The 20091-nt window shown below is 37.1% G+C and overlaps 1 protein-coding gene across 13 annotated transcripts in view; it reads right to left on the bottom strand.

The window, feature by feature from the left end:
• Positions 1-499: 499 nt before the first annotated feature.
• The window catches only part of LOC140152623 (uncharacterized), a 59019-nt gene continuing 39427 nt past the window's right edge, over positions 500-20091 (bottom strand). For 11 of the 13 annotated variants that reach the window (XM_072175033.1, XM_072175037.1, XM_072175046.1 and 8 more), the window contains 37 exons: positions 19787-19930; positions 18935-19066; positions 18429-18572; positions 18031-18162; positions 17755-17895; positions 17273-17425; positions 16977-17120; positions 16320-16451; positions 15918-16058; positions 15607-15759; positions 15152-15295; positions 14507-14638; positions 14105-14245; positions 13795-13947; positions 13337-13480; positions 12680-12811; positions 12269-12409; positions 11958-12110; positions 11497-11640; positions 10838-10969; positions 10427-10567; positions 10113-10265; positions 9657-9800; positions 8923-9054; positions 8664-8804; positions 8342-8494; positions 8032-8175; positions 6922-7053; positions 6655-6798; positions 6269-6412; positions 5842-5973; positions 4328-4471; positions 3106-3249; positions 1670-1810; positions 1173-1334; positions 953-1034; positions 500-565 (listed from right to left, as the gene is read on the bottom strand). In XM_072175033.1, coding sequence (XP_072031134.1) covers positions 517-565; positions 953-1034; positions 1173-1334; positions 1670-1810; positions 3106-3249; positions 4328-4471; positions 5842-5973; positions 6269-6412; positions 6655-6798; positions 6922-7053; positions 8032-8175; positions 8342-8494; positions 8664-8804; positions 8923-9054; positions 9657-9800; positions 10113-10265; positions 10427-10567; positions 10838-10969; positions 11497-11640; positions 11958-12110; positions 12269-12409; positions 12680-12811; positions 13337-13480; positions 13795-13947; positions 14105-14245; positions 14507-14638; positions 15152-15295; positions 15607-15759; positions 15918-16058; positions 16320-16451; positions 16977-17120; positions 17273-17425; positions 17755-17895; positions 18031-18162; positions 18429-18572; positions 18935-19066; positions 19787-19930 — 5114 coding nt within the window. In that variant the 3' untranslated portion in view covers positions 500-516. The remainder of the gene's footprint in view (positions 566-952; positions 1035-1172; positions 1335-1669; positions 1811-3105; positions 3250-4327; positions 4472-5841; positions 5974-6268; positions 6413-6654; positions 6799-6921; positions 7054-8031; positions 8176-8341; positions 8495-8663; positions 8805-8922; positions 9055-9656; positions 9801-10112; positions 10266-10426; positions 10568-10837; positions 10970-11496; positions 11641-11957; positions 12111-12268; positions 12410-12679; positions 12812-13336; positions 13481-13794; positions 13948-14104; positions 14246-14506; positions 14639-15151; positions 15296-15606; positions 15760-15917; positions 16059-16319; positions 16452-16976; positions 17121-17272; positions 17426-17754; positions 17896-18030; positions 18163-18428; positions 18573-18934; positions 19067-19786; positions 19931-20091) is intronic. The other 2 variants (XM_072175035.1, XM_072175038.1) reach the window with 2 other exon arrangements.

Below are 20091 nucleotides of genomic sequence, written 5' to 3'. Positions count from 1 at the left end.
ACGTATTACGGTGTCTAATCGTCTTTCATGCAATAGTGATTCCTTCACTTTTGTTGGGCCCTGGTAGCTGTTGCTTGCTGGTATATTTTGATCTGGTTAATATTTCTGCCAAGGTGTTTAATTGGACGATTTCTTGTCAAACGACCGATTCTGCAAGAAGTGTATGTACACAAATATTTTGTAGTCCTTGTTTTCTGATGCTATCAAAACCTGTTTGGTGTAATTTGTTGGTTGATGTTATGGATCACTAAGTGCCCTTTAAGTATCCTACTTACCCATCTTCAATATGCAAATGATCACGGATGTTCATGTAGGGGGAAAAGGAAATATTACAAATTAGTACCAGTGTATTAGTATACATTGTGTGATACTATTTAAATAAAGATATTTGTTTGTAGACAGTGCAATAAGTAACAAACTTTATTGAAAATTACAGAAATCCTTTATCTAAACACAACTAATCACCATTTAAATCAACAAAATTACTTATTTGGCCTTTTTAAAGAAAAGTTATGATTACCTACCGCATTTTTTGTCTGTGCAACTCCAACCGTCTTCACAAATGCTGAAATATAATTGAAACATTGAATTATCTCATTTGTAAGAATAAAAATAATCTAGATGTCTTAAATATATAGCTGGATATATTTGTCAAATCTAATTAAAATGACTCTAAGTAAAGGGGTTATCTATTTGTACATCATCTCATCTTGCAAGGGGCAATTCACTATGGTACTTTGTATGAAAGGGGCAGTCTACCCCGACAGTCTACCTGCATAACTTCGAAATGTTTGGTACTGATGAAGTCTGACCTAATGTAGACTAACGTTGGATAGTTATTATACTTTTTCGACGGTACACAGGGCTGAAAATCCTCAAACACGATATATATGTGTCCAATGGCCTGAAATCGTTTCGTTAACATATTTTTCACAATCGGATGTATAGTTACCAAACATTGCAACCGTCTTCTGCATCGATGGATTGGCCGACTTCGTACTCCATACTTCGGTATCTACACAGCCTCTGCTCATCTGGAAACAAAGTGATCATATTATTTTTGTCAAACAACCTATACCTCACGCTATTGTTTCGAACTAAAAAACAACTTAGAACACATCATAATTTATATAGATACAAAATGAGAGCATTTAAACAGGTTTCATGCTTACCTCGACAGTCCAATATATTTCCATCAGCATCCGAGAATTCTGCTCTACAGCTACCACACCTATCCACACGACATTTGGCTTCTGGGTATCTCAGACATTTGGCATATTCACACGGATTCACCGCACACAGTGCATGAGGTATATCACCAAGACATGGGGGTTCTAGTAAAGGAAAATAGTAACGCAAAATTATCAATTATGTAACAAATTAATTTTCAACCCAGTTGGTTGTGACCCCTACTTTGGAAGTAAAACTGATAATAAGCGTATATCAATGAATAAACGCATCAAACTCAAAACATAATATGAAGACTATGAATATGTGTCTTCTTCGTTTTCAATCAGAGGCAATCTCAAAAGAAATAGTTTCCCTTGCGCACTTTGATAACACTAGGACGCCAAGAGATATTTATGCTTATCCATAACCTTTTTTAGTTTTGTCACAGATTTTCTGTTTCAATTGAAAGAAAAACGTCCTAAAGGGCCAAGATTCATACCATAAATGGAGTCCATACAAGCATGACCACATCCGATAGAACAGCACTTCTGAGTTCCCGGACAACTGTCGTCATTGTCGCATAACTCTGCACAGGCGCCAAAGAGATCACCAGGGATGTAGGGACATGATCCTGGTTTTTCTATTGGGCAAATGCATAGATGTTCAACATGTTGTGACATTAAGTCAGAAACCATTGAATAAAATGCAGCTATGGATGGGTTAGAAATAGGCAATTTGAATACGCTTGTGGATGGAGCGTGGTACGGTCAGCATATCTCACCATAGAAGCAAGCATGTTTGAAAATGAAATTACTCAAAAACAAGGATAAAGCGATTAAAGCTAACGGATTGTGTAAATATGGCATTTGGAAGGCATTGTGTTATCTTGTTCAGTCAAGAAACATGGATATGCGAAGACTGGTGAATATTCATGGCACCATAGGTACAGCATTGAGACAAGAACGTTATTCATTATCAAGACGACAGAAATGGGTAAGAATAGAAGATTGAAAGAGTCATGAAGATGGAACATATAGGTAAGTATGTTTGAATAGCAAATTATAGAAGTTGAAAATGTCTACTCAAAACAGACAGAGAGGTGAGGTGGGGTAGTTATGTTATGGAGCATCAATCTTATTGCGGAAGAAACAGCTATATCGGCTAGAGATGGTTAGAAATAGACGATTGGAATTATATTCAAGAATGTGAAGCAGCAAATAGATCCTGGACAAACACCAATCAGGAGCGGATCATCGAAGCTAGATTAGAATGATTGTAGCTATGTCTCAGAAGCATATGATGTCTTGATTAAAGAAAATCTGTGATGTTAACATGAACAGTTGTCTGCGTATAAATAAACTGAAGACGACTACATGGATGAAATGGTAAAACAATTCTCCCATTGCATAGATCCGCCATATGCGAGGGGAGCCTCGATCTGGCTTCATACATGAATAGAAATTGCTGGTCACATAACATTGTGTAAAGTTACGTAATTCTTCTTTTCATGTATATTGCAAGTCGAGACTCACCTTGCATATGGAACCGTGCAATGGGTAGACTATGCCTAGTCGATTTTGATAAATAAAAATATGTTAATCATGATGAACGTTGAATTTGCAATTATACTTAAGTTTATTACATCAAAATATAGTAAATGGTAAATAATAAAAGTAAAGTAGGCTTATATTATTGAATGCAACATATCGTAATGGGTATTAATATAATGGCCCACTTAATACTGAACAATTCTGACCGGGGACTTTGTCCCTAACACACACTGTCAATCAAGTCTACGGAGGTATTATGATTTATGAAAATTTTGCTTGCCACAATATTTAGTAAAATAATACGATTTTTAAGCTACAAAAAAACTGAGTGATATTGAAAGCTTAAAAGAGTTCAATAATCGCAACGACATGTTTAAAATATTACCTGTGGGTACAGGATTGCTACAGACATTTCCACATCCATTAGAACAGCACTTGCGGTCACCATGACAATCCGTGTCGTGCTTGCAGTAATCAACACACAATCCAACCGAATCCCCAAGTAATGCTGGACAACTTCCCGGTTTCACTACAAAAAGAAAGTTACATGAAAGTATTTAACTTTTTCCGACACCATTGTTTTAAATTGATTTCAAACGAGAACAAAATGCACATATATTTGAGTAACCTGTATTTTTGTACCAATGTTAGACCGCTTGACATCATTGTTTATCAACAAAGGCGAGGGATTGGTCTATTGATATGCTTGAACGAACCGCTACACTGTTTTGGCTTTCTTGTACTATATGAAATGTGGTGGTTGATTTAAAATGCATGTGCCCTGTGCAAACTACGATGGGCAATGACGGCACATGTCAAGTGGTCTTGTTTAACTCTGCTTAAGGTGGCACTATCGGATATAGATTTTTTTCTAATTTAAATATGTGAAAGTCCATGCTCTCTTGATTACAAAACTGAAAATTTTATTTTAATCGGACATTCAGTTCTCGAGATATGGCCTGTAAAAATGGCGCGAAACCAACAAATTGGCAACAACTTTCTTTTTAGTTTCTTTATTTTCGGCATGCAGTGTTTCCAGGTAATTTTCTAATTATATATGCATAAATTATGCAAAGTAAAGTTTTCAGATACAATTAGAAGAGGTATGGCACTGAAACTTGGTACATGGGTAGTACACATGAAATGCAACAAACCTACGGTCGCGTTTGGCAAATTTCCATTTGCATAATTAATTAGGGCCCTAATCAACTTTTCTAATTAGTGGCCCTAATTAATTATGCAAATTGAAATTTGCCAAACGCAACCGTAATTTTGTAGCACCTTGTGTGTACTACCCACGTACCAAGCCTCAGTACCATAGCTCTTTTAATTGTTTCTGAAAACTTTACTTTGCATAATTCATGCATATATAATTAGAACATTACCTAGCAACTGGACTTGTCAAAAATATAGAAATTAAAAGGAAAGTTGTTGCCAATTTGTTGGTTTCGCGCCATTTTGACAGGCCATATCTTGAGAACCGAATGTCCGATTGAAACAAAATTTTCAGTTTTATAATCTACAAGGTAAGAGCTTTAACATATTTAAATTGAAAGAGAATCTAAATTTTTGCATTAGCCGATAGTCCTGCAACCGTTCAAGATTACCTTCTATGACTGCATCCACGCAAGTATGCCCGCATCCATTAGAGCAGCATTTCTGTGTTCCGTCACAATGGATATCGTGTTCACAATCTTCAACACAAATACCTAATCCATCACTAGCAGCAGGACAGGTACCTGCTCTTGGTTCTAAATAGAAGATAATAAATGGGTGGACCAAAAAAGAAATAAGAATTCTGGACATAAAAATAATCAATGAAATATTTCATACACGAACCGAAATGGATTCACATTAGAACACAGATTAACGTCAGAAGAATTTGCCAAAAATGGTATGCGGTTTGCCTTTCGGAAAGTATGTTTTTGCCACTGCTTGGCGCGAAAGATGACTGTTGCATAAAATACAAACAAGTAGTTTTACAAACTGCAATTCTGTTTAATGATCGTTGTGTATTTTCATGCGAAATATCACAATTCTCTATATTTCCTAAAGTTCTCTCTCTCTCTCTCTCTCTAGGTGCCATATCCTAAGATGTTGGCGATCATGTCATGTCATGCCACAATTCTCTGTTATAAGCCATCTCCAGAAGCTCTGTCGCTTTATGTTCAGCTCCCCTTTCTTTTAGCCAGTCTTTCAGATTTGATAACCACATCACTCTCTTCCTGCCTCTGCTCCTTGTTCCTTCTATTCTTCCTGTCAATACTAGATTCTCGAAACCATCCTTTCTGAGGATATGACCAAGGAATTTGAGCTGCTTAACTCTGATTTCACGTAACAGCTTCCTGTTCACATTTGCTCTTCTTAGGACATCGTCATTAGACACTTTATCAGTCCACGGGATCTTCATCATTCTTCTAAGGAACCACATCTCACAGCTCTCCAATCTTCTTTTAATGTATGTTGTTATTGACCATGCTTCACTTCCATACATTAATACAGGGACGACATAGCAGTTGAGTACCCGAATTCTGGTCTCTATACTGAGGGCACTGTTTTTTAAGATCTTGTCTAACTTTGAGAACGCAGACTTAGCCAGTGCAATCCTCCTCTTAATCTCCTTAATACATCTGGCATCTTCTGTGATTAGACTGCCAAGGTAGTTGAAGGAGGAAACTTGCTTAATTCTTTGATCTTTCACCTTCAATATGCATGTTGGGCTTTCAGTCTTTGATACCACCTAAAGTTACTATAGACCACTTGACATCACTGTTTATCAACAAAGGCGAGGGACTCGTCTATCGATATGCTCGAACGAGCCGCTACACTGTTCAATGGCTTTCCTGTACTATATGAAATGTGGCGGGCGATTTAAAATGCACGTGCCTTTAGCAGACTACGATGCGTACGCACACTGCAGGGCAAAGAACAATTGAAATTGTCATAATGCGCGCGCATACTGCCGGGCAATGACGTCAGATGGCAAGTGGTCTATAGATCCGCTGATTCAATACTATTCGTCTGTACTTTATACCTAAATACATTTGCCAGTGGGTTGTGATTCGGGTGATTGAAAACCAACGATGTATTTGAAAGACGGTATTGAATGCAATAATAATACCTGGTACTGGTATCATACAGGAACGTCCACAACCATTTGAACAACACATTTGGCGTCCTGGGCAAGTGTTATCACCGTAACATGACTCAACGCAGGTCCCTAATTGGTCTTCTGGTATAGCAGGACACATCACTAGGATAAAGATAAAGCATGGTGTGAAAACAACGTTTCAATCAGATAAGTGGTGTGCTAGGTCTACACTAAAACAATGTATTATGAACTGTAGCGTTCCGACCGCAGGGCTAGTTGCCACCTGGTTCTAAATACTGGGACAAAATTGACGACAATTGTCCTCCTTTTAAACAATTTTCACGCGCTTCGGTAAAGTCGTTTTAGTAACGGATTAGCTTGGTGCACTCCTGATTATGAACCTGAAGCGGCTTTTAGTTAATATCAAAATAAAAGTGTAAAAGTCTCCACGACATACCTGAGATTGGACGCATGCACACGTGTCCGCACCCATTGGAACAACATTTGCCATCTCCTCTACAATCTGCATCGTCTTCACATTCTTCTGCGCATGTTCCAACGACATCTCCATCAACCCGTGGACACATACCCGGCTTTTGCTCTAAAAACACAAATAACATGGGAAGTCGTCCAAATGACTTTAATTTGTAACAAATATTAATAGCAAGAAAAAGGCAAAACGATTGTAAAAGGACACCTGGTACAGCTTTCGACATTTTTCTTATTCGTAAAAATATAACAAAGGTATGTAAAATATGTCATTAAATACGAAAACACCAAAAGTAGGCGTAATCATTTATACGCCAATATGAAAAGGAGTTGACTAAAGTTATTAACACATACCTGCCATAGGACGCATGCAAACATGCCCACATCCATTTGAACAACATTTTCCTCTTCCCATACAGTCTACATCGTGTACACAATCTTCTACGCATGCTCCAACAACATCGCCATCTACTCTTGGGCACATGCCTTCTTTGGATTCTGCGAGGGCAATAAAACATCAAATTACAGTGTTGTTAGCAAGGTATATCTGGTTTAGTACTCCAAACTCAAACTCGTTTTTGAACGAATCAACTTACAGAAAGATATCGGTATAGCACTTACCAGGTACAGGCATCATACAAACATGACCACATCCATTGGAGCAGCACATCTGTTGTCCTGGGCAAGAATCATCACTGCTACAGAACTCGATGCAAGCACCTGCTTGATCCTCTGGAATGACTGGACACGTTACTGCAGTGCATAAAAAACATTTGTGATGTGCTACAATATCAAACTAGTATACCACGAAAAGGCGCTGAGATTACAATGACATTGAATCACACTTTCATAATGTAAAGGTATGATTTGTTTATACGGATTCTCACAAAGATGTCTTCGGGATTTATGAAGATATTAATCGTGGTTTAATAGAGAAATGAATGATCAATTGTCGTATCATCACACCAAGCAGTTGCTAAAGTCGTTTGCATACCCAAACTCAATTCGTTACTAGTTGAACTAAACATACAAAAGGTCACCTAGTCATACAACAAGGAGATGGTTTATATTTCAGCTCCGTCAGAATGCGAGAAACATGAAGATATCATTAATACGTAGGTTGTGTTTGACAATAAATAGGGTAGCAGTTTTTGAACATGACCCCATAGCCAAAGTCAAGGTCGATTTCGAATAACAATGTGACCAGAACTTCCTCAAGGGTGCATGTTTTAAGATATTGGAGAAGGCAAATTCAAAAATTTCTGTCGTTTACCTTAGCAAGCCCAATTATCCGCACCACACTTTTAATTGAATTCGGTTCGTGTCATGTAGGCCCTAACTGTGTGCAGGGGGGGTGTCTTCAAAAAATTTGGTACGGTGATGTACTACTTTATCACAAAACCAGACCCCAAAGCACACAAATTTACCCTATAATTTGGCACTTCTGAGGACAATTTTGATTTGAAAACATAACCATCGATAAACCAAAATCACTGAAAAGGCACCCCAAAACTGGATATCTCCCCCCCTCAGGTGCACTCATGACATGCATGAGCCATGAAATGTACAAATCAATGAGTTTTGCTCCGGTAAACATGGTAAAGGATTACGGAAATTAAAAAGTGCATCTTCCACCGGCTTTTGTTTCATAATGGTTATCTTGATTTTTGAAATCTACCATCACTGTGGGATATGTTACCTTAATAGATTGTATAAACTGACTCAAGTTACCTTGAATAGGCTCTAAACAGAGATGTCCACATCCATTTGAACAGCATTTCGTTCCTCCCCAACAGTCTGTGTCATGTCTACATTGTTCTACACAAGCACCGACCATATCTTCATCCATCATTGGACACATACCAGGTCTTGGTACTGTAATATGCGTAATGGAAAATCAAGTTTGAAAATACATTTTGTTTAAAAAAGAACTCTACCATTGAAGTACAAACTGGTAACTTGACAGAATTCAAGAGAATTCTCGAAGAAAAATTATTATTTGTGATCTGAAAATACAAATGAAAATAAATGTTTTAATTACCATATGGCATTGTGCACAAGTTACCGCCACAAGCGCTTGGACAACACTTGGTTTGAGGAGCGTGTTGACTGCATCCGGTATCATCGGAACAGAAATGTCCTCCACATGCTCCAAACGAGTCTGGATTGATTGGTGGACAGCCTTCTGGTATGACTAAATTAGGATAAAGAACACAATATAAGAACAAACTGATAAGAACTTTCACGATTTTAACAAAAATCGGGATTGACTTTAAAACTAAGACAAGGTCTAGTTATGAAAAGTGTGATCAGACAATTTTCATACTGATACTGATACCATTTTTAACGAAAATAAATTTTACCTGGCAATGCATCAACACAAGTATGCCCACATCCATTGGAGCAACATTTCTGGGTTCTTTCACAATCCACATCGTGTTTGCATTCCTCCACACAAATACCAAATCCACCACTAGCAGCTGGACATGTTCCCGGTCTTGGCTCTGAAGGAAAGCATTGCATAAGTGAATTGCAATTGATTACACAAATGTGTTTTCTTAGCATATTCTTGCATATGTATATTATAGGCAATCGATATCATGTAATATAAAACTTTCGTACCTGGAACAGGCATCATGCAGTCATGACCGCATCCATTGGAACAACACATCTGCTGTCCCGGACAAGAGTCGTCACCGCTGCAGGATTCAGCACAAATGCCTACTAGTCCTTCAGGGATAACTGGACACATTACTGCAATTCATTGAACAAGATTATAATAATTATAGCTGCTAATGCTAAAGTACTGCATAAGAAAACTCTTCTTTGCTAATCAGGTGTGTGGTTAATGGATATTGATAGGGTATGTAAAGTGATTTACAAAAAGTGGATACGGATGAAGTAAAATACACTTCAAAGAAATAACAAAAAGTAATGAAAATGACGATCAATGGATTTAAGAGCATATGACAATTTATATGAGTGTCATATACATTGGGGCGCAGCCTCGATTATCTTCAGTTTTTGCGTAATTGACCTAAGTATATTGAGTAAATATTGGCATGATTGGTAAACCTTTATTCATCTCTGGAGCCACAACACAATTTTGGCCAGAATTCACGTATACCATTTAAAGGAAACTAAAAAAAAAGAAGAAAAAAGTGGGGCTTCTAAAACGGTTGTTGGGTTGGTACCGTTTTGGGAAGGGATGGATGCACCAAAAGAAGGAACAATAATACGCTTGCATCTGCAAATGAATTTGCAGTTAGGCTCTAAGATCAATATCTAAATAACTAAGATCGATGAATTATATCAAACACTATTGTAAACAAGTGGGCTGTTTCAAAACACTATACCTGGAATTGGTTGTACACAAACATGACCGCATCCATTGGAGCAACATTTAGTTTCACCATTACAATCCATGTCATGAGTACACTCGTCTACGCACGTTCCTACTGCATCTCCATCCACTCTTGGACACATACCAGGTCTTGGTACTGAATCAAATGACAACATTAAATTCAACATTGAATCATCAGATTGTAATCAAGTTGCAAATTACTATCAAACACGGTATCTTTTCAGCTTTCCTTTTACTCTTTGAAATATGTTTGGAAATACCAATAAAAAGAGATGTAAGAATATCAAGAATAAACACTTTGCTGCTGTCGTTTGCATTATATAAATCGATACCAAAATTTGGAGAGGTCAAAATCAAAGCATTAGTATCTTAGATTATATATACCATAATAATGCGTAATCTGAAAATGCAAATGAATCCGTCTATAAGCTAAAAAAGTTTTATTTACCATATGGCATTGTGCACAAGTTGCCACCACAAGCACTCGGACAACACTTGGTTTGAGGAGCGTGTTGACTGCATCCGGTATCATCGGAACAGAAATGTCCTCCACATACTCCAAACGAGTCTGGATTGATTGGTGGACAGCCTTCTGGAATGACTAAAATAGGATAAAGAACACAATGTCAGAACAAACTGATATAGAACTCTTCAGATTGTAACAAAATATGGAATGACTTTAAAACTAATATATGGGCTAGTCATGAAAAGTGTGATCAGGAAATGCCGATACAGATACTACTTTTATAACCATGTTTTTACCTGGTTTGGCATCAACGCAAGTATGCCCGCATCCATTAGAGCAACATTTCTGGGTTCCGTCACAATCCATATCGTGTTCGCATTCCTCAACACAAATACCAAATCCACCGCTAGCGGCTGGACATGTTCCAGGTCTTGGCTCTGAAAGCAAGCATTGCAAATGGTAAATGCACAATGTGTTTTTATTACCACCATCTTGCAGATGTATTGGTTATATCAACCTTTATTCAGGAATGCAAAATAAAAAATATACAAAATAATTCTGCTTGTTTGTATATTCTTGTGTATTTTTGCTAATATACATAAGCAAAAATACACAAGAATATACAAACAAGCAGAACACACCAGGAATACCAAGCAGGACTGAAAGAAGCCAGTCGTAATCATGTAATCAATGTAAAACGTTCGTACCTGGAACAGGCATCATGCAGACATGACCGCATCCATTGGAACAACACATCTGCTGTCCTGGACAAGAGTCGTCACCACTACAGGATTCAACACAAGTGCCAAATTGTCCATCAGGGATAACTGGACACATCACTGCAATTCAATGAACAAGATGAGAATTGTAGTTGCTAATGCAAAAGTACTGCATATGAAAACATTTTGTTTCCTAATCACTTGTGTGGATTAATGAATTTACATAGGACTAGGGTATGTAACTTGTTTTACTCAAAAAGTGCAATAACAAAACGGAATTGAAATGACGATAAACAAAATTTATCCAGAACATGTGTTATATTTATTATAAATTCATAAGAGTGACGCATAGGGACGCAGTCAGGATTACGTTGGGATTTGTTTTTGCGTAAATGACGTGTATTTGGTAAATATTGGCAAAATATTATCTCAAGGGCCACAACACAATTTTTGTCAAATTTCGCATAACGATACAAATTGAAGAAAAAAAAAAAAAAAAGACCAAAGGTGGGGCTTATAAAACGCTTGTTCGATGGAAGATACAATATTTGGGATAGATGCACCAAATTGATGCGTCTAAATATCTAAGATTGAATAATTATATCAACCACTCTAGTAAACAAGTGGGCTGTTTTAAGACACCGTACCTGGAATTGGTTGTATACAAACATGTCCGCATCCGTTAGAGCAACATTTAGTTTCACCATTACAATCCATGTCATGAGTACACTCGTCTACACACGTTCCTACTGCATCTCCATCCACTCTTGGACACATACCAGGAGTTGGTACTGAATCAAATGACAACATTAAATTCAACATTGAATCATGAGATTGTAATCAAGTTGCAAATTACTATCAAACACGGTATCTTTTCGGTTTTCCTATTACTATTTGAAATATGTTTTGAAAATAGGCCTACTTATAAAAAGAAATGTATGAATATCAAGAATAAACACTTTGCTGCTGTCGTTTGCATTATTTAAATCAATACCCAAATTTGAAGAGGTCAAAATCAATGCATTAGTATCTTTGATTATATATTCCATAATGCGTGATCTGAAAATGCAAATGAATCCGCCTATAAGCTAAAAAAAGTTTTATTTACCATATGGCATTGTGCACAAGTTGCCGCCACAAGCACTCGGACAACACTTGGTTTGAGGAGCGTGTTGACTGCATCCGGTATCATCGGAACAGAAATGTCCTCCACATACTCCAACCGAGTCTGGATTGATTGGTGGGCAACCTTCTGGAATGACTAAATTAGGATAAAGAACACAATGTAAGAAGAAATTGATAAACTCTCAAGATTGTAACAAAATATGGAATGATTTTAAAACTACAATATGGGCTGGTCATAAAAAGTGTGATCAGGATATGCCGATACCGATACTATTTTTATAACAATTTTTTTACCTGGTTTGGCATCAACGCAAGTATGCCCGCATCCATTGGAGCAACATTTCTGGGTTCCGTCGCAATCCATATCGTATTCGCATTCCTCAACACAAATACCAAATCCACCACTAGCAGCTGGACATGTTCCGGGTCTTGGCTCTGAAAGCAAGCATTGCAAATGGTAAATGCACAATGTGTTTTTATTACCACCATCTTGCAGATGTATTGGTTATATCAACCTTTATTCAGGAATGCAAAATAAAAATATACAAAATAATTCTGCTTGTTTGTATATTCTTGTGTATTTTTTGCTAATATACATTAGCAAAAATACACAAGAATATACAAACAAGCAGAACACACCAGGAATACCAAGCAGGACTGAAAGAAGCCAGTCGTAATCATGTAATCAATGTTAAACGTTCGTACCTGGAACAGGCATCATGCAGACATGACCGCATCCATTGGAACAACACATCTGCTGTCCTGGACAAGAGTCGTCACCACTACAGGATTCAACACAAGTGCCAAATTGTCCATCAGGGATAACTGGACACACCACTGCAATTCAATGAACAAGATGAGAATTGTAGTTGCTAATGCTAAAAGTACTGCATATGAAAACATTTTGTTTCCTAATCACTTGTGTGGATTAATGAATTTACATAGGACTAGGGTATGTTTTGTTTTACTCAAAAAGTGCAATAACAAAACGTAATTGAAATGACGATAAACAAAATTTATCCAGAACATGTGTTATATTTATTATAAATTCATAAAAGTGACGCATAGGGACGCAGTCATGATTACGTTGGGATTTTTTTTGCGTAAATGACGTGTATTTGGTAAATATTGGCAAAATATTATCTCAAGGGCCACAACACAATTTTTGTCAAATTTCGCATAACGATACAAATTGAAGAAAACTTTTGAAAAAAGACCAAAGGTGGGGCTTATAAAACGCTTGTTCGATGGAAGATACAATATTTGGGATAGATGCACCAAATTGATGCGTCTAAATATCTAAGATTGAATAATTATATCAACCACTCTAGTAAACAAATGGGCTGTTTTAAGACACCGTACCTGGAATTGGTTGTATACAAACATGTCCGCATCCGTTAGAGCAACATTTAGTTTCACCATTACAATCCATGTCATGAGTACACTCGTCTACACACGTTCCTACTGCATCTCCATCCACTCTTGGACACATACCAGGAGTTGGTACTGAATCAAATGACAACATTAAATTCAACATTGAATCATGAGATTGTAATCAAGTTGCAAATTACTATCAAACACGGTATCTTTTCGGTTTTCCTATTACTATTTGAAATATGTTTTGAAAATACTTATAAAACGAAATGTATGAATATCAAGAATAAACACTTTGCTGCTGTCGTTTGCATTATTTAAATCAATACCCAAATTTGAAGAGGTCAAAATCAATGCATTAGTATCTTTGATTATATATTCCATAATGCGTGATCTGAAAATGCAAATGAATCCGCCTATAAGCTAAAAAAAAAAGTTTTATTTACCATATGGCATTGTGCACAAGTTGCCGCCACAAGCACTCGGACAACACTTGGTTTGAGGAGCGTGTTGACTGCATCCGGTATCATCGGAACAGAAATGTCCTCCACATACTCCAACCGAGTCTGGATTGATTGGTGGGCAACCTTCTGGAATGACTAAATTAGGATAAAGAACACAATGTAAGAAGAAATTGATAAACTCTCAAGATTGTAACAAAATATGGAATGATTTTAAAACTACAATATGGGCTGGTCATAAAAGTGTGATCAGGATATGCCGATACCGATACTACTTTTATAACGATTTTTTTACCTGGTTTGGCATCAACGCAAGTATGCCCGCATCCATTGGAGCAACATTTCTGGGTTCCGTCACAATCTATATCGTATTCGCATTCCTCAACACAAATACCAAATCCACCACTAGCAGCTGGACATGTTCCGGGTCTTGGCTCTGAAAGCAAGCATTGCAAATGGTAAATGCACAATGTGTTTTTATTACCACCATCTTGCAGATGTATTGGTTATATCAACCTTTATTCAGGAATGCAAAATACAAAATAATTCTGCTTGTTTGTATATTCTTGTGTATTTTTGCTAATATACATTAGCAAAAATACACAAGAATATACAAACAAGCAGAACACACCAGGAATACCAAGCAGGACTGAAAGAACCCAGTCGTAATCATGTAATCAATGTAAAACGTTCGTACCTGGAACAGGCATCATGCAGACATGACCGCATCCATTGGAACAACACATCTGCTGTCCTGGACAAGAGTCGTCACCACTACAGGATTCAACACAAGTGCCAAATTGTCCATCAGGGATAACTGGACACATCACTGCAATTCAATGAACAAGATGAGAATTGTAGTTGCTAATGCAAAAAGTACTGCATATGAAAACATTTTGTTTCCTAATCACTTGTGTGGATTAATGAATTTACATAGGACTAGGGTATGTAACTTGTTTTACTCAAAAAGTGCAATAACAAAACGTAATTGAAATGACGATAAACAAAATTTATCCAGAACATGTGTTATATTTATTATAAATTCATAAGAGTGACGCATAGGGACGCAGTCAGGATTACGTTGGGATTTGTTTTTGCGTAAATGACGTGTATTTGGTAAATATTGGCAAAATATTATCTCAAGGGCCACAGCACAATTTTTGTCAAATTTCGCATAACGATACAAATTGAAGAAAACTTTTGAAAAAAGACCAAAGGTGGGGCTTATAAAACGCTTGTTCGATGGAAGATACAATATTTGGGATAGATGCACCAAATTGATGCGTCTAAATATTATATCAACCACTCTAGTAAACAAGTGGGCTGTTTTAAGACACCGTACCTGGAATTGGTTGTATACAAACATGTCCGCATCCATTAGAACAACATTTAGTTTCACCATTACAATCCATGTCATGAGTACACTCGTCTACACACGTTCCTACTGCATCTCCATCCACTCTTGGACACATACCAGGAGTTGGTACTGAATCAAATGACAACATTAAATTCAACATTGAATCATGAGATTGTAATCAAGTTGCAAATTACTATCAAACACGGTATCTTTTCGGTTTTCCTATTACTATTTGAAATATGTTTTGAAAATACTTATAAAAAGATATGTATGAATATCAAGAATAAACACTTTGCTGCTGTCGTTTGCATTATTTAAATCAATACCCAAATTTGAAGAGGTCAAAATCAATGCATTAGTATCTTTGATTATATATTCCATAATGCGTGATCTGAAAATGCAAATGAATCCGCCTATAAGCTAAAAAAAGTTTTATTTACCATATGGCATTGTGCACAAGTTGCCGCCACAAGCACTCGGACAACACTTGGTTTGAGGAGCGTGTTGACTGCATCCGGTATCATCGGAACAGAAATGTCCTCCACATACTCCAACCGAGTCTGGATTGATTGGTGGGCAACCTTCTGGAATGACTAAATTAGGATAAAGAACACAATGTAAGAAGAAATTGATAAACTCTCAAGATTGTAACAAAATATGGAATGATTTTAAAACTACAATATGGGCTGGTCATAAAAAGTGTGATCAGGATATGCCGATACCGATACTACTTTTATAACGATTTTTTTACCTGGTTTGGCATCAACGCAAGTATGCCCGCATCCATTGGAGCAACATTTCTGGGTTCCGTCACAATCCATATCGTATTCGCATTCCTCAACACAAATACCAAATCCACCACTAGCAGCTGGACATGTTCCGGGTCTTGGCTCTGAAAGCAAGCATTGCAAATGGTAAATGCACAATGTGTTTTTATTACCACCATCTTGCAGATGTATTGGTTATATCAACCTTTATTCAGGAATGCAAAATACAAAATAATTCTGCTTGTTTGTATATTCCTGTGTATTTTTGCTAATATACATTAGCAAAAATACACAAGAATATACAAACAAGTAGAACACACCAGGAATACCAAGCAGGACTGAAAGAAGCCAGTCGTAATCATGTAATCAATGTTAAACGTTCGTACCTGGAACAGGCATCATGCAGACATGACCGCATCCATTGGAACAACACATCTGCTGTCCTGGACAAGAGTCGTCACCACTACAGGATTCAACACAAGTGCCAAATTGTCCATCAGGGATAACTGGACACACCACTGCAATTCAATGAACAAGATGAGAATTGTAGTTGCTAATGCTAAAGTACTGCATATGAAAACATTTTGTTTCCTAATCACTTGTGTGGATTAATGAATTTACATAGGACTAGGGTATGTAACTTGTTTTACTCAAAAAGTGCAATAACAAAACGTAATTGAAATGACGATAAACAAAATTTATCCAGAACATATGTTATATTTATTATAAATTCATAAAAGTGACGCATAGGGACGCAGTCATGATTACGTTGGGATTTTTTTTTGCGTAAATAACGTGTATTTGCTAAATATTGGCAAAATATTATCTCAGGGGCCACAGCACAATTTTTGTGAAATTTCGCATAACGATACAAATTGAAGAAAACTTTTGAAAAAGACCAAAGGTGGGGCTTATAAAACGCTTGTTCGATGGAAGATACAATATTTGGGATGGATAGATGCACCAAATTGATGCGTCTAAATATCTAATAATTATATATCAACCACTCTAGTAAACAAGTGGGCTGTTTTAAGACACCGTACCTGGAATTGGTTGTATACAAACATGTCCGCATCCGTTAGAGCAACATTTAGTTTCACCATTACAATCCATGTCATGAGTACACTCGTCTACGCATGTTCCTACTGCATCTCCATCCACTCTTGGACACATACCAGGTCTTGGTACTGAATCAAATAACAACATTAAATTCAACATTGAATCGATACCCAAATTTGGAGAGGTAAAAATAAATACATTAGTATCTTTGACATTATCCATAATGCGTAATCTAGAAATGCAAACGAATCCGTCTATAAGCTAAAAAAGTTTTATTTACCATATGGCATTGTGCACAAGTTGCCGCCACAAGCACTCGGACAACACTTGGTTTGAGGAGCGTGTTGACTACATCCGGTATCATCGGAACAGAAATGTCCTCCACATACTCCAACCGAGTCTGGATTGATTGGTGGGCAGCCTTCTGGAATGACTAAATTAAGATAAAGAATACAATGTAAGAAGAAACTGACATCCAGACAGCCGTCTGTAATTACTAAAATTTACCAATTTTAACGTTAAATTTGTTGCATTTTAAATGTCTGGAAGTCTATTGTTATAATCTGAAATATTAATGCCGTTTACAAAAGTGGATGTGGTATTATTTCGACATAGGACATCTTTGTTTCATTTATGCGTCCATGTCCTTTAAATGATTTGTGCTTCGAATTTTAAAATGTCCATTTGAAACAAAGATGAGGCCGAGGAGGCAAGCAAGTACAATTATAAAGCCAATTATATTTGCAACATTCCCTCAACTACCTGGTATAGCGTCCACACAAGTGTGTCCACATCCATTCGAACAACACTTCTGGGTTCCTTCGCAATCAATGTCATGTTCGCATTCCTCAACACAAATACCAAATCCACCACTAGCAGCAGGGCAAGTTCCTGGTCGTGATTCTATAATGAAAGATAATAGGGTTTTAATGAAGCAAAAGCCACATTATCAATCGATTCGAATATGTTGCCTATATATTTCTGTCCATGTCTAGTTTTACATGCTTTACTCGTACCTACTTTAGAAAGAAATCGTACCTGGTACGGGCATCATACAGGCATGACCACACCCGTTAGAGCAGCACATGTGTTGCCCTGGACAGGACTCATCACCATCACAAGACTCAACACATACGCCTACTTGGCCATCTGGTACAGCAGGACACATCACTGCAATTTAAAGTTCAACGAGAAAATTGTAAAGGCACGTACATTTTGCACAAATGATTTCACAAGAATAATCACGTCTATGAGTTTTGGTCGGTTGTCATCGGATCCCAAGTAGTTTGAAGATGGGTAGTCCGTTTGTTGGTTAGTAGTTTTCTATATAATGCTATATTTTTAATGCGGTAAAATGTCGCATTAGATGGTCAATCGGATCTACTGTCTTTATGCTCACATCAACCATTATCATCGCTATAATTGTGACAACATACCTGGAATTGGATGCATACAGACATGACCACATCCATTTGAACAGCACTTTCCATTTCCGCTGCAGTCGACATCATATTTACATTGTTCCTCACATATCCCGACAACGTCCCCATCTACTCTTGGACACATTCCTTGTTTTGCTTCTGTAACCAAAATATGTTGTTTGAGTTTTTAAAAATGCATTTAAGGACTTCGAGTCATTTCGTCAAAACCTTTTATGATAAATTACGTATGTTATTATGCAAAATGAGGTATTGTTTTCCTCCGTCTCCACATTGCCACGTCATCAACTAATCATAACCAGCCAAAAATATATATCCAAAGAAATAGTGAAAAATACGGTTATTATAGTCTAAATATGCTTTGTACTTGAAGGAGACTTCATTTCACAGGAGTTAAGCAATTATTGCGTAACGTTGAAGATTTGTTTATTTGCTTTTCAAAAAACCCAAAAATACGAAGTAATATTTTGTTTGGTATATAAAAGAAAAATAGTATAGCATACCCGGTATAGGCATCATACAGACATGACCACACCCATTGGAGCAGCACATCTGTTCTCCTGGACAAGAATCGTCATCACTACAAAATTCAATACAAGCGCCTGCTTGGTCCTCTGGTATGATTGGGCACATCACTGTTGAGACGAAATACGAAATGTACAAAGACGGTCTTGTGAATATTTCAATTATAAGTAAGAAGAACAATAAAAACAGTAGAGAAAGGATTAACAAAAATCGAACATTCTAATTCATGTAAAACAGAAACTAATAACAACTTTTGTTTCAAAATGTGAACATTAGGTAGTATTGTTTGAAAAACAGAATCAAAAGGAAATGATATTTGTTTTGGTCAATGGTGTCACGAAGTCAATATTCTCGACAACGGTCAACCAACTTTTGGAAAACAATTTTCACACAATTCTTGAAGATATTCATCAGGACCGTTCATGTTAAATGGTACAAGGTTTGTGAATCTTCGGCTAGCAATAAAGTCTAGGGACATTCTCCGCAGTCGGGTAGAACTGTTTATACTTTGCCTTCCCTATCCTCTCCTCAATCTAGTCAAGGTAGCCACCAATTTCAGTTTGTTCTTTTGCGTTGGGTCAGATGATAACGGGGCAAAACCGTGAGACGAGGGGCAATACAACTTGAGTCACGTCTTTGATGATCTGATAACTGACGAAAAATCAACTGGCAACTCCGTTGCTAAGCAGCGGAGATCACCAGCTGTACACAGATCGTCATTGCAACAATAGCATTGATAAACAAAATTGTCAGTTTCCAAAAAGTCTGCAAGTAAGTGGAAATCATTGGACTAGTTGTAAGAAATTACAAATTACAGTTTTCATACAAACCTTGAACAGGCTCTATGCAAGTATGTCCGCATCCATTAGAGCAGCATTTCCTTTCTCCCCAGCAGTCCATGTCATGTCTGCATTGTTCCACACACGCACCAACCATACCTTCATCCATCATTGGACACATACCCGGTCTTGGTACTGGGGAAAAGAACACATCAACGATATATAAAAAGCGGAGAAAAGTGATGCTCATTTTCTGTAATTTTATTTTCATACAAAATATTAAATTATTTTTCAATTACAACATATTTAGAGTGCGCATCTTTGAATAGAAATCGGCTAGTTTACTTTCGGTGCAA

Source organism: Amphiura filiformis, chromosome 5 (assembly GCF_039555335.1).
Source record: "Amphiura filiformis chromosome 5, Afil_fr2py, whole genome shotgun sequence".
NCBI lineage: Eukaryota > Metazoa > Echinodermata > Ophiuroidea > Amphilepidida > Amphiuridae > Amphiura > Amphiura filiformis.
The sequence above is the reverse complement of the archived record's forward strand: the minus strand, read 5'-3'. Positions and strand labels throughout refer to the sequence as shown.